This window comes from Sinocyclocheilus anshuiensis, unplaced genomic scaffold, assembly GCF_001515605.1.
Source record: "Sinocyclocheilus anshuiensis isolate Anshui unplaced genomic scaffold, SAMN03320099.WGS_v1.1 scaffold508, whole genome shotgun sequence".
NCBI lineage: Eukaryota > Metazoa > Chordata > Actinopteri > Cypriniformes > Cyprinidae > Sinocyclocheilus > Sinocyclocheilus anshuiensis.
Window position 1 is genome coordinate 1,075,828 of NW_015555744.1, and position 14,086 is coordinate 1,089,913.

The following is a 14,086-nucleotide window of genomic DNA, read 5'->3' on the forward strand; positions in this document are numbered from 1 at the left end:
CCTTGATGTTCATCTCGCCTTATTCTGGGTCCGAATAAAACATCAGATCATGCACAGACTATCCTGTCTCTTTGAATTTAAATCTATATTTATTCACACCGGCTCTTGAAAAAGTGCGGGGGACAAATTTCCGTGATATTAAAAGTGGGGGGGACACGTCCCCCGCGTAATCTACGCCCCTGACTCTACTTGATGCATAAAATATAACAAGACCAACTCTGCCAGTAGCACGGTATCTTTGCTACAACTGAAATTGTATCATATGCACTGACAGGATCACCCTTTCTGACACATGCCGAAGCCTCGGGTCGTATTTTAAATGGTCAATTCAGTCCTCATGAGTAACCAAATCAGAAACACTTTATTCAGATTTGTGCGCATTATTCCAAATAATCCCCTTAATTTGCTGCTCTGGGTGTGAGAACACTGATAAACGCTTCCTTCTGCATCATAATCATAATCAAAACGACCACAGTCAAATTAAAGGGCTGCATTTCACTAGCAGCTCATATTACTATCAAGCATGACGCGCGTGCCTCAAAACAACGTAGATACATAGGCTATCAATTGTAGACAAGTGATGCATTTTCAAATGCTTTAAAGTAAACGCTCATGATGAGACATCTACAAACGCACTAAAGCTAAATGTATGTGTAACTACTACCAAGCAACTGCTCTCAATTGATAGACAGTATATACGCGAATCGCTCGATCAGTTGAGATACGAGTGAACGCGAATGCAGTAGTAGTACACAGGTAGCCTTTTGGGGTTGCGAAGTACGATTCTAAATGTCGAGTTGAAATGATCATATAGATAAAGGATATAGCGGCGAAGAAGACTCTTACCTGTCTGCTCTCTGTGAGTGAGTTGTAGGGATAGCAGCAGCAGCAGCACACTCGTTCAACTTGTCAACAGTATCAGCGGATGATTCCACGATTAGCTTCAAGCATCTCCGCGAAAAAAAAAAAATCACTGCTTACTTTTTCGAATCAGTCGTGTGATTATTCAAAGGAAATGCCTCAGCTTAATGTAAAAACGGCACTTGTAAAATGCTACGATGCTTTCCAGTGTAGACAACAAAAACCCTCTCAGTGTTATTGGATTCTTCCAAGGCTGGCTTTGCACACTACTACAAGTGCACTGATTACAGCGCATCTCTCTCGTACACTCTACAGAAATATTGCAACGTTTTTAAATAGACAAATCCATGTATACTGAACAAGCAAAACTGAAAAAAAAAAAATAATAATAATAAATTAGCAAACATCAGTAGCCTATGTATATATATATATATATATATATGTGTGTATATATATATATATATATATATATGTGTGTGTGTATATATATATATATATATATATATATATATATATATATATATATATATATATATATATATATATCACTGTTATAATCTAAAATAAAAAAAATGTAATTTCTATTATTTTTGCTTCCAATAAGATAATGAGGGGGTAGTCAGTTGTTTACTCCTATTGGTTGGTTGTAATATATTAGATGCAGTTTTAATATCATTGGCAATATAATAAAGAGTAGTATTATTTGAGAGTAGTATCAGTATTGTTTGAAATATAATTAAAGATACCCTTGTTTATTGGTGAATGCCTTCATTTTCAATGGTTACATCACTGTCAACAAATCTCTTCCATAATAATCATATTCAATAACAACAGTGTTGGAATTCAAATCGATGACGAAAATTGTAAACTTAGTTCATTCTTGCTCCAATATAACAACTGATTATATTATTATTAATATCTTTTTTCCTCACTTTATTTTGATTTTCTCCACCTCAGCAGGTTAGGCTACACCATACAGATATAGAATGATTGAAGAATAATAGCATGATGGTACACGGACTAATGATTTATTATTAAACGGTCTATATCTGTCTTTTATAATGGAATATTGAATCAATAATATGTATTAATTTAATAATATTGAATATTATTTGCATATTTAATAAACAATAATCAGAATAGTCCAGAAACTCACTCCTTTTTAGACAACAGTTGACAGGTGACAACAAGCGAGCGTGATTGGGATTCTGATCCGGGTTCAGTTTCTTTTAACTTCTAAATTAGATTATGTTTGAACAAAGAAAATAAACTGTTTTGTGAACGGTTGCAATGCTGTGGGCGGTCCTGTCCTCGTTTTCAGTTCTGGTTTTAGCCAATCAGCGCCGGACTTCTCTACAGACGTCAATGCGAGGTTGGTTTAGCCCTTTGTACAGTGTGTTAGCCACCTGTGCTCTAACAGTAGCGGCACAATGAATGAATTGTGATCATTGACAACACATGGATCCGTAAGTAACATATCACATAACCTGTTATAAACGAAAGAGAAAACAAGTTCGATTTTTTGTTCGTTTTTGTTAGCTGTCTTATCTTCAAGTTATCCGACCGGTTAGCAAGGTTGTTAGGCTACTGCTAGCCTGCTGTCAGACTGCATCTCTCAGTTGACACAAGCCTGACTTTAAACCTACTGGATCATTCTCTATGAATGAAGCACACTGGGGAACAAAGACAGCTGTGTATAGTTAATCTATGTCTAATAGCATACATTTATACACAATATTATCTTAAACCGCTTATTGTTACCTATGTATCTGAACACTGTCAGATTATGCCAAAATAGTGCAAGATATGATTTGTGACGTGACTGTGTATGACTGTTTTCATGTCTGTGTTCATAAGCCAAGATGTTTTCAGTGTAAAGCGGCTGGATTCTACAATGTTCTTCAATATCGATTAGTTCCACATCACAACAAATGTGTATTTCATGTCTTCATTGCTGTTCAGCACAATATGTTTAGTAAGATATTTAGGAGACCATGGTTGTATTGTTACCATGTGGTCTGAAATATTAATACCGTTTCTCTATTCGATTACTGTTTCATTTTATCCTATGATTGAGTTTTGTTAGATGCCAGAATTGTTGCTGGAATAGTTTGATTGATCCCCTTCAAGGTTGTCCTCTGTGCTTACAAGCACAGCTTTTGTCTCTCATCCAAAATTCATTGTCTCATTCTCTCTTTCATCTGTTCGTCTAGCACATAGAACGTCCCAGATCTTAACCTCACTGTGATTGAAAACTCCTGCCATCAGTAACCTCCTCATGTGCATCATCTTCTTGAAGTTTGACCCTCGGCCTGCATCCAAAAATGCCTACAGGTAGTGCACCTGCTCCCTGAAGCTTTATTGTTTATGCGTTCAATCAATGCAAATGGTGATAGGGAAACACACATTCTTGCACATGTGTGGGAACAAGATGTTGTTTGATACTGTCAGAAAACATTTTTAAATAAATGCTGAAAAAGTATAAAGTGTTGGCATGTAAAGCAAAATCTTTTGGCCCATATTTCAGCTTTTGAAGGTGCACTCATTTATTGTAGCGCTGGCTTATGTGGCCGTATTTGACTTGTTTTGACACTGTCCAGTAAATGCTGAATCATGGAAAAGCAAACGTTTTCAGTTACCGGTGACATTGTATAAATGCTCACAGTGAGCCATGATTAATTTATTCCACAGACGGAAGTGTCCAGGAAAAGAGGGGGTATTATTAGTCGCTGTGATTTTGCCAAGTAAGACATGTTCCTGGATCAACATCTGTTGTTGATCCTGGATCAACATTACTGTCCAAAAATGTAGATTTAACCCAGTCCCTACCCCTAAACCTAACCTTACCCATAATTTATTCCTAAAATCAGTGTGAAATGATAGCTGATTAACAAGGGTGTAGAAGCACCTAACCCTGATCATAAGCCTAAATCAATCCTAAGTTATCCTTCAATTCTGATTGGTTGATTGGAATGTTGTTCCAGGATCAACAAGGATGTTGTACTTGGTGAAATCACGCTCACCCTACTGGTAAAAATTTTGGAATAATTCTAGTTTCTTAAAAGTTGTTTAAGGCTGCATTTACTAAAAATACAGTGAAAACAATAATATTGCATTTTAAAACTTACTGTTTCCTATTTTAAAATATTTAAAATGTAAAAAAATATATTCTTGTAATGACAAAGCTGATTTTCAGCAGCCGTTACTCCAGTCTTCAGTTTCACATGATCCTCCAGAAATCATTCTAATATGTTGATTTGGTGCTCAAGAAACTTTTCTTATCAACGTAGAAAACAGTTTTGCTGCTTAAAAACTGTGATTTTTTTTCTTCAGGATTCTTTGATAAATAGAAAGTTAAAAAAATATTTTTTTGTAAGAATGTTTTTACTGTCACTTTTGATAAATTTATCGAATCCTTGCTAAATGAAAGTAAACTCCAAACTTTTGAACTTTGGCATTTTTGTTTCAGGAAAATGATTTATTTTATTTACATGAATGTTACATTAAATCCCAGGTGGCTTTATTTCATCATTGCATTTAGTCTAACCTATAATTTTGTTTAAGCTGTGGTGTGCACTTACTGTAAAAGGCCAGAAAAACAATGAATGTGCAGTACTGCAATAGTGTTGTGGCGTACCAAGCTGATGAACTAGACCCAGGTGACCTCTACCACAGTTTTAAGCTCTCAGTCCCTAAAGGATATGCCTCTAGGTCAGGGTTTGCCAAATGTCAGGAGTCTCTAAAGAGCTAGAGAGAGCAAAATCAGTATTTTAATTTTTTTTTGTCAATAGCCGTTGCCTGGTGAGCTATGAATGATGTGTATGTAATCAATTTGCATGTGCTAGTGTTCTATGTCTTCCTTCCCCTTCACTGCAGAGAGGTTACTTTTGTTAATACTGTCAGATTGTAACACGCTACACTAATCAGGATTATTGCCCAGCAAGCTGTAATTTGATTATCTAATATTGAGTCAGTCACAGTGGTTCAGCGTCACATGACTCAACCCAGGATGTAAAATCTAATCAGTGACACTGTGTCTTGAAGGTTGTCTTGGGTGCATTGGTTCCTCTGATTTAGGAATCAACTTAGCATCAACTTGTTTACAAAACAGTGCCAAAATGTACTATAATTAAGTACTATAATCAGGTAAATGTGTTAGCAATATTACAGAATACAGAGTGCATTTCTGTTTATATTGCATCCTGTAACCTAGCAACATCATATCAAATAATAATCAGAAACAACGTCAGAAGCATCTTACCTGGGCTAAGGAGAAAAAGAACTGGACTGTTGCTCAGTGGTCCAAAGTCCTCTTTTCAAATAAAAGTAAATTTTGCATCTCATTTGGAAATCAAGGTCTGGAGGAAGACTGGAGAGGCACATAATCCAAGCTGCTTGAAGTCCAGTGTGAAGTTTCCGAAGTCAGTGTTGATTTGGGGTGCCGTGAAGTCTGCTGGTGTTGGTCCATTGTGTTTTATCAAGTCCAAAGTCAATGCAGTCATCTACCAGGAGATTTTGGAGCACTTTATGCTTCCATCTGCTGACAAGCTTTATGGAGATGCTGATTTCCTTTTCCAGCAGAATTTTAGCACCTGCCCATAGTGCCAAAACCACTTCCAAGTGGTTTGCTGACCATGATATTACTGTGCTTGATTGGCCAGCCAACATGCCTGACCTGAACCCCATATGGAATCTATGGGATATTTTCAAGAGAAAGATGAGAAACAGTCGATCCAAGCTAAAGGCACAATAGTGCCTCAGCAGTGCCACAGGCTGATCGCTTCCATGCCACACCTCACTGCTGCTGTCATTTGTGCTAAAGGAGCCCTGACCAAGTATTGAGTGCATAAATGAACATACTTTAAAGAACTTGAACTTTTCTGTTTTGCAAATCCTGTTTTTGATTGATCTTAGGAAATATTCTAATATTTTGAGATACTGGATTTTTGACTTTCATGAGCTGTAAGCTCTAATCATCAAAATTAAAACAATTTTTTTTTTAATGTTTTACTTTACATTTAATGAATCTAGAATATATAAAAGTTTCACTTTTTGAAATGTTACAAAAAAAATTAACCTTTTCACGATATTCTAATTTCTTTAGATGCACCTGTAGGCTTCAACTGTAATGTCATGTCATTAGCACTGACCTCTGCAGCGGATTTCACTGACAGAAGCTACAATTTGGCATAAAAAAAAAAAAGCTCATGCACTGTGATTCACCCCATTCAGGTCAGTGGCATTAAAGGTATAGTTCACCCAAAAATGAAAATTTTGTCATTAATTAGTATTACTCACCCTCATGTTGTTCCAAACCCGTAAGACCTCCATTCATCTTCGGAACACAAATTAAGATATTTTTGATGGAATCTAAGAGCTCTCTGACCCTCCCATAGACAGCAAGGGTCCTTACACGATCAAGGCCCAGAAACATAGCAAGGACATCGGTAAAATAATCCATGTGACATCAGGGGTTCAACCGTAATTTTACAAAGCTACGAGAATACTTTTTGAGCGCAAAAGAAAAAAAAAGTAACGACTTCATTCAACAATTCGTCTCCTCCACGTCAACCTAGCGCCATTTTGGAGAGTATCCACTGAACGTAAATTGCGTATGCTGTTTTGTGTCAGCTGTGCCACGCGGATACGTTGTTTTCGTTCAAATCAAAGCGTAAACGACATAAACAGCGTATCCGCGTGGAGGGTCAGAGAGCTCTCAGATTCCATCAAACAATCTTAATTTGTGTTCTGAAGATGAACGGCGGGAGGTCTTATGGGTTTAGAACGACATGAGGGTGAGTAAATAATTAAAGAATTTAAATTTTTGGGTGAACTATCCCCTTAATCCATCTTAAAAACAGAATGCCTTTGAGATTAATGAGGATTTCTGTCACAATACCCAAAAGAAGTGTACAATTATTGCAAAGTTCATTACAGTTCAAAACCAACATTGCATGTGGTTGTTGGAAATAAACGCCTCTTTTTGGAACCATTTAATCTTTGTCATGTTAACCTCTGACCTCACATTCCCAGCCAGCAGCCCTTTGAGAGAAAACAGGCTGGAGGTCTGGGTCAGTTTACGTATATATGGTTGTGATGACTTTGATGTCACTAAAATAGATCCACTTAGCGGTCATATTTTATCTTTGGAACAGATGGAGCCTGTCGGAGAGGCTGAAAGATCCTGAAATACAACATAGTCTGAAATTTTAGCTACAGATCGTTTGGATAAAATGTATTTTGTTTCTGCTAGTGTGCAACTGTTTGAGACACAGTATAACCTAGATCTGATATTCATACTCTTGACATATCTTAGCATTGCCATGGTGCTCATTTCTCTTTCCTTGATGACGTGGATGTTAAAAATATGACAATTTTTCAGTCGATCATCATGATGCTTTGCTACCATGATGCTAACATGGACATGATGATATGAAACAGACACTGAACTTGAGAAACACTCACTATGTATATTAAGAAAGTAGAAGTGTGTGAGTGTGCAGTGAAATTCCTGTTTATATGGGAGTCATAAAAAAATTACTTTGAAATGCAACATACGGAAGTATACTTGGCATTTAAGTCTATTTCTGATATATCTAAATTCAAGGAAACCTTTAAAGGTGAGGTGTGCCATTTCTTTTGTTAAAATGCCTATGTCTTCTTAAAGTCAGTGAATTGCTATTTGTAACCCATTTTACTTCCATAATGTGACATATACCTTAACGTTCCAAAAGTCTGGGGTCAGAAAACTTTTGAATTTATTCTTTTTGCATTGTTCCAAAGATTTTATGTTAAATAAATGCTGTGTTTGAATGAATGTCTGTTCATTACAAATCCTTTAAAATGTATTATGGTTTCCACAATATTAAGCAGCAACACTGATTAAAAAAAAATCATGTGACACTGATAACTGGAGTAATGACTGCTAAACATTCAACTTAATTATATTAATATAATGTGGATTACATTTTATTATTTGACAGTATTACTCTTTTACTGAATTTGTGATCAAATAAATATAGCCTTGATGAGCATAAGAGACTTCTTTCAAAAACATTTAAAAGATCTTACCGACCACACACGTTAAATGTTAGTTTATTTAAAAATGAAGGAAAATATTCAATGAGAAAAAATATAGGGTGGGAGTATCCAGAAGGAACTGATTTGAACATCCAGCACAACAATAATTTTCACTCTCCCTATCTATCTATCACATTTTTTTGTCTGTCTACATCATTCAGGGACTCCCTTCTGCTCTCCCATAACTGCCTCTTCATCTGCCCTTGACTTCTTTTCAGGTCTTGCTGTGTCCAGTCATCTTTTTGCCATTTTTCTGTTTCAGTGAGAAAGAATATCTCTCCATTTAGGCTGACAAAGAGGGTGATAACCTTGCCCAAGGTCTGGCGTAATTGACATTGTCAAGCCAGTAAGTTGTTTTCAGATGGAGAGGAGCTTTTCTGCTTTGCAAGCTGTCTCCAGTACAGAGCACATATTCCTGGGGTGCATCACCCATTGCAGATCAATCTGCGAAGCCTCCAGGATATTTCATCACTCTTTGTCTCTCCGATTTTCTTCTTCTCTGTCAGCCTGTCAGGTTCCACAGGCTGGAAATACAGTGGACATTTGACTCTCCATGCTGTTGTTAAGCAGTTAGTGCAAGTTTTGCCTTTTCTGTAAGCGTGGCCACAGGAAGGCAGAATGATAAACCTGTGCCCCTGAAAAATGAGCTGCGTTTTGACTTCAAGGCTTAACGCAAATAACTTTTGACTGTTTTTCTTTGACCTGACAGTTTACATTCACTCAATTGACTGTGTTTACATTAATGACCCACCAAGGTGCATAAGCTGACAGTCAGCTCTATCTAGAGTTTGACAGAATTTTAAAGATGGCCCACTGGCCCAGAGCCAGTGTTGAGAGAGTTTTGAGCCATTTCATTTTACATTCGTTGTTGTACTTCCATTTTTGCAAACCTAAAGGTTAGAGCTTTACTTTGAGCTAGTTTAAATAATTCATTTTCAAATGATTTATTTCAAATTAAGCATAAATTATGTAAAATAAATATAAATTACTTCATTTATATAGCATGTTACTATATTTAAATGAAATAGCGTGCTATCTACCATATATATGTCAGCTTTATATCGGCCACCCTGATCTCTAAAATATTGACATCAGCCATCAATATTGAAATCCGTATGGAACGACCACTACTCAAAAGTGTTTAAAGGGACATTGTGGTGCTCTCGTGAACCCACGTCAAAAAAAGACACAGAAGGGAAGAAATTGTTGAATAAAGTCGTTATTTTTGTTTTCTTTGTGCACAAAAAGTATTCTCGTAGCTTCATAAAATTACGGTTGAACCACTGATGTCACATGTCCTTACTACCTTTCTGGGCCTTTCAGTTGTGTTGCTGTCAATGCAGGGTCAGAAAGCTCTCGGATTTCATCAAAAATATCTTAATTTGTGTTCGGAATAAGAACAAAGGTCTTACAGGTTTGGAACGACATGAGGGTGAGTAATTAATAGGGATGGGTACCGAAACTCGGTATTTAATCGGTACCGGGGCTAAATTATGAAAGACCGGAGTATCGATAAGCTCTGACGTTAACGGTTCTGCTATCGGTACTGGAGAAATTAAGAAAACACACATACATTTATTATTGCTATATATACATTATCTTGCAAATTCTATCTCACCAGAGTCGCCAGCTGTTTTTCAAACATTTGTTACTTCTGATGCATTTTTGCTATTCGCAATTCAGAAGCGAGATCGAGCTCACGCGGAGGAGCTTCAGCACGCGCAACATGAAAGCCCTATTTAATTATGATAGAAGAGAGAACTAAACATTCAAACCAATCCTTTCAATCTATAGTTGCCTATAGATTTATAATTCTTAAATTCATTTAAAAAAAAGGTATCCTTGCAGAATGTATGGTTGACATTTCCCAGCTGCCTGACATCTCATAAACCCCAAATTACTTAGTTCAACATGCAAAGATATAAACAAATATTCCATTACACTGGAATATTAATGACAGAGAGGCTTCTACAGAGCATCAGGCCTGAGCAGAGACAATAAAGCCACACACAGCAGCTTTCAGCATCACAGCTGAGCCTTCTCTGGGCCTTAGGTGTGGAGCTGGCACAGCATCCAGTGCTCTCCTGGGATCAGCCTGAGATAAACACATTTAGGTGCACATGTGACCTGTGAGCCCATTCAACAGTGCCAGCCTCCATCTCTCCCTCTCCCCACAGGAAGTCTGACTAAAAATCAGCCCTTTATTGGTTAACACAATGTCCATTAACTACGGGTAGCACATTGCAAAGCACACCATTACAGTTTTTTTGTTTTATTTATTTATTTATGAGACTATAAGGATGATTCTAAAGGTGGTCTGTTATAGTGATGTTTGCTATTATAGAAATGATGTGTTATCAGTATGATTGCATAGGAAGGATGCTGTGAAAAAGATTGTGTGATGTCACCTTCATCTATTTTTTTATGCAGACTTATTCTGGCTGCTAACAGAGATGAGGTCTACAGCAGACCGTCCAAAGCTGCAGACTTCTGGGGCAGCAACAATGAGTTCCTCAGCGGTAAATATCAGTCTTATTTTTCAGTTATTAGACAAATATTTAATATCCAAAGTCCAGTTTTTATCTCACCAACATTCTGAGAATTATTGGCTTTGCTGTGTCACTGAGGAATTCAGATGTTGGTTTTTATGTCAGAGTTTCTACAGTTTAGGATGGACAATAGTTTCTTCAAGAGTCTTTTTATTGTGTCTCACAGAGCCAGTCATTTGACTATCTGCATGATGTCTAGTCTAGAACAGCCCACTCAGATATAATGGAACTGTTGTGACCAAACACAGATTGTTTCATTTTTTTCCAGTTCATTTGCTACTAACCAGCTAGTTAAGTAGTGTGGCTGTCTAGTTTTTCCCAGTTTTTTTTTTGACTATTTATCCACTAACTATTTGAAGAATGTAGTTGGCTAGTTTATATATATATTTTTTTCTAATATTTGTTTAGGTTGAATATTTTGACTATTTGTCAACTAACTAACTAGTCAAATTGTGTGGTAGGCTAGCTTGTCTAGACTTTTTTCCTAATTTTTATGTTAGCTTTACTATTTTAACTATTTGTTCACTAACTAGCTACTTGAGTAGTATGGTTTGCTAGGTTGTCTTTTTTTCCGAATTTCTATATTAGCTTTAATATTTTTAGTACCTTTGCATGCAAGAGGCAGATCTTGTGCTATTTAGCCTATTATTTAACTCAGAAAATATAAGAAAATTCTGTTTGTGGATATCTAGATTACTTGCTACTAGGGGTGGAACGGTTCGTGGAAAAAAATCGAACCATACGGTTCTCCACACACCGTTCGGCACGCGCTAGGACCGCGGTTCAACTTAAATCTGACAACACATCTGTAATATGGTTTGCTATAAATAACATGTAAAACAAACAGGCTAATATATGTTTCTGTTGATGGATGCGCATTCTGGCTTCCCAATACATTACAACAGCGATGAAAAGAAAAAATGTGGACAAACCATTCACTCTTGTTCAATGTGAATGCCGTATGCTGGAATATGAGCATTTATTCCATCATCACCCGGGTGCTGATAGTGCGCGCGCACAGGTGAGACTAGAACAGCACACGTTGATATCTGTTTAAGTTAAACTCATTTAAGCTTTGCCAGTTTAAACATTTAAGAGTCAGAGGACGCGAGCTCGCACGCGCAGTGGGAAGATTTGTGCGTGCGCTCATCCGAAGTGCGCACACCCGCGCCTCAGAACGCGTGGATTAAGGTATTAAGCTTTTTCTGAAGTATTGTGTTTTTAAATGGACAAATTCACACAAAAATTATGTCAAAATGCCCATCTTGGTAAGTATCCTATAGCAGACATAGCCGGCTGAACGTACTGTATCAGTGCATTCTCTTAAAGTGACAGCACATTCTTAATATTAATCAAACGGCAACAACAAAGAAATCACTCACTGCGCTTGATTGAATAGCTTTTGTAACTTTAATAAAGAATCATCTTTAATTTATACAGTCAAATATGCAATGCTGTTTTACATTTCATTACTTTATTAAATTTCTGTACCTGAAAACTAATGTTAGACCTACCTAAAAAAAAAAAAACGGAAAATCACTGTTTATTTTATTTGTATCTTTTTTCACTGTTTATTTATTTGTATCTTTACTCTGTTGTATTTATTTGTGATGTTGCTTGTAGTTAGATAGATTATTCTTATTTTCTTTATTTTTATTTGACAGTATAGTTTTTGCCTAAACATAGCACATACCGAACCATACCTAATTGCACTGTATTTTATGTATAATCCTTTTCTATTTTTAACCGTTTTAAATTAATTTTAAATCAATTTTTAAATAATTTTCAAAGTTTTTAAATTCTTTATTTTATTGTTTTTTTTATTTTTATGATTATTTTACTTTATTTTATGTGAAGCACTTTGAATTACCATTGTGTGTGAAATGTGCTATATAAATAAAATTGCCTTGCCTTGCCTTTCAAAGATTTGATACCACTAGAAAATGGCAAAATCCAATTCCTCAAACTATTTCATACTGGTTTAAACGGCATCATCTAGTGAGTCAGTTATTATTATTTGTCAGAACATTCAGTTTGGAGAGAATTATTGAAGATTATTTTTTCCTGAGGAAAGAGAATAATTTAGAAGATAAGCTGGTTGCATCTACTGCTTGTTATAATTACATTTAAGTCTCTTGCAACATGCCTCAGTAGTGGGAATTCAGTCATAATCAATCTGACATTAGGAGAGGAAAAGTTAATCATCCACATTTGATTAAGTGTCCATTGTCAGGATTCAGCTGACCACCCTCAAGGAGCAAGAACTGTTCAATTGACTGATGACACAGAGTCTGCTAAACAATACATCCCAGAACAGAAATCAGTCATTCCCCTGGCTCCACAAGATCATGGGGCTTTTGTTTAGTTTTTTCTGTCCATGTTCTGCCATTCAATCCTTGGATCAGACAGAATTTAATGGTTCATGGGTGCTTTTAGTGTAGTGGTAGAAATACATTTTGCTGCTAACGAAGAAGCCTTTATCTGTCTGGAGGAGTGAAGTGTAGGGTATGGATGAGAAATGTTGGAGTCTTTGGGTGAAGATGAGAAGGCCAGGTGTTTTTAAGGATACTAAGTTAAATGTTACCATTATTAATGGGCTGTTACTAAACAAGAATCACTCTGTGATTTTGCTGTGTAGCTTTGCATGAAACCATCTAGCACTTGTTTTTGGTAGAATTTAGTGATTCAGTTGTTCAGAATTTCTCCTCTTTTCAAAGCACTTGACAGATCAGTGTACTTGGGCGTATAAAGTACTTTTTCTTTCTTTTCAGTATCAAGATGAAAAATATTATTCTTTACTTTCAGTTCAGGTCATTCTCAGTGAACATTCCAGAGCTGTTCAGTACATCTCTAAATCTGATCTCTTGCTGGATTTATTATTATAGCCAGCAGACAGGATTAATGTCACTTTGACATTAAATCACAATGTGACTTTTTGTTTTCTGTCATTAGGTCTGGACCTGGAAGAGGGGAAAGAAGGCGGATCATGGCTGGGAATTAGCAAACGAGGGAAACTGGCGGCACTGACCAATTACCTGGAAGCACGGCAAAATCCAGACGCTCAGGGGAGAGGTAGTGCAGATCTTTCACCCATTTGTATTAATGTACTCTACTATTACTGAGCAATTGACTAGACACACTTAATCAGTGTATTACCCTGACAAATTACTCTTAATAGTAGCATAATTCACCTTTTAAAAGCCTTCATCGTCCATGTACTTTCTGTTCAAGTAAGCAGGCATGCAGAGATTATTTTCCTGCATTTATTTTCACCCCTAATATATATATATATTAGTGCTGGGCAGTATACCGGTTCATACCGAATACCAGTGTTTATTGTTGTTGAATTTTTAAAATACCGCAATACCGGTGTACGTCGCTTAAACAAGCACCTGTTGCTTACTGATTGTTTGGAATTATAAATATGAGCGTAATTCGTCTGTTAATATCACATGCACTTTTTTGTTGTTGTTTTTTTTTAGCTTGTTACTCAGACGCAGGCAGTGCGCTGCATGAGACAAAAAAGAAATATAGCCAAAACAACCGCATAGCCGCTCTTTAGTGTAGATGCATGTTGATTTTATCAGACGATGCCA

The 14,086-nt window shown here is 36.5% G+C and overlaps 2 protein-coding genes across 12 annotated transcripts in view; one reads left to right on the forward strand and one right to left on the reverse strand.

The window, feature by feature from the left end:
* The window catches only part of LOC107673389 (armadillo repeat protein deleted in velo-cardio-facial syndrome homolog), a 215,621-nt gene extending 214,521 nt beyond the window's left edge, over positions 1-1,100 (reverse strand). For 4 of the 8 annotated variants that reach the window (XM_016466950.1, XM_016466955.1, XM_016466949.1 and 1 more), the window contains exon 1: positions 847-1,100. The gene's annotated coding sequence lies outside the window, so the exon portion shown is untranslated. The remainder of the gene's footprint in view (positions 1-846) is intronic. The other 4 variants (XM_016466953.1, XM_016466952.1, XM_016466954.1 and 1 more) reach the window with 2 other exon arrangements.
* A 1,123-nt stretch (positions 1,101-2,223) lies between these two features.
* tango2 (transport and golgi organization 2 homolog (Drosophila)) overlaps positions 2,224-14,086 on the forward strand; it is a 25,551-nt gene continuing 13,688 nt past the window's right edge. For 3 of the 4 annotated variants that reach the window (XM_016466961.1, XM_016466962.1, XM_016466963.1), the window contains exons 1-4: positions 2,224-2,327; positions 3,075-3,195; positions 10,372-10,460; positions 13,443-13,562. In XM_016466961.1, the coding sequence (XP_016322447.1) occupies positions 3,140-3,195; positions 10,372-10,460; positions 13,443-13,562 (265 nt within the window). In that variant the 5' untranslated portion in view covers positions 2,224-2,327; positions 3,075-3,139. Of the gene's footprint in view, positions 2,328-3,074; positions 3,196-10,371; positions 10,461-13,442; positions 13,563-14,086 lie in introns of those variants that run through there. The other variant, XM_016466964.1, reaches the window with a different exon arrangement.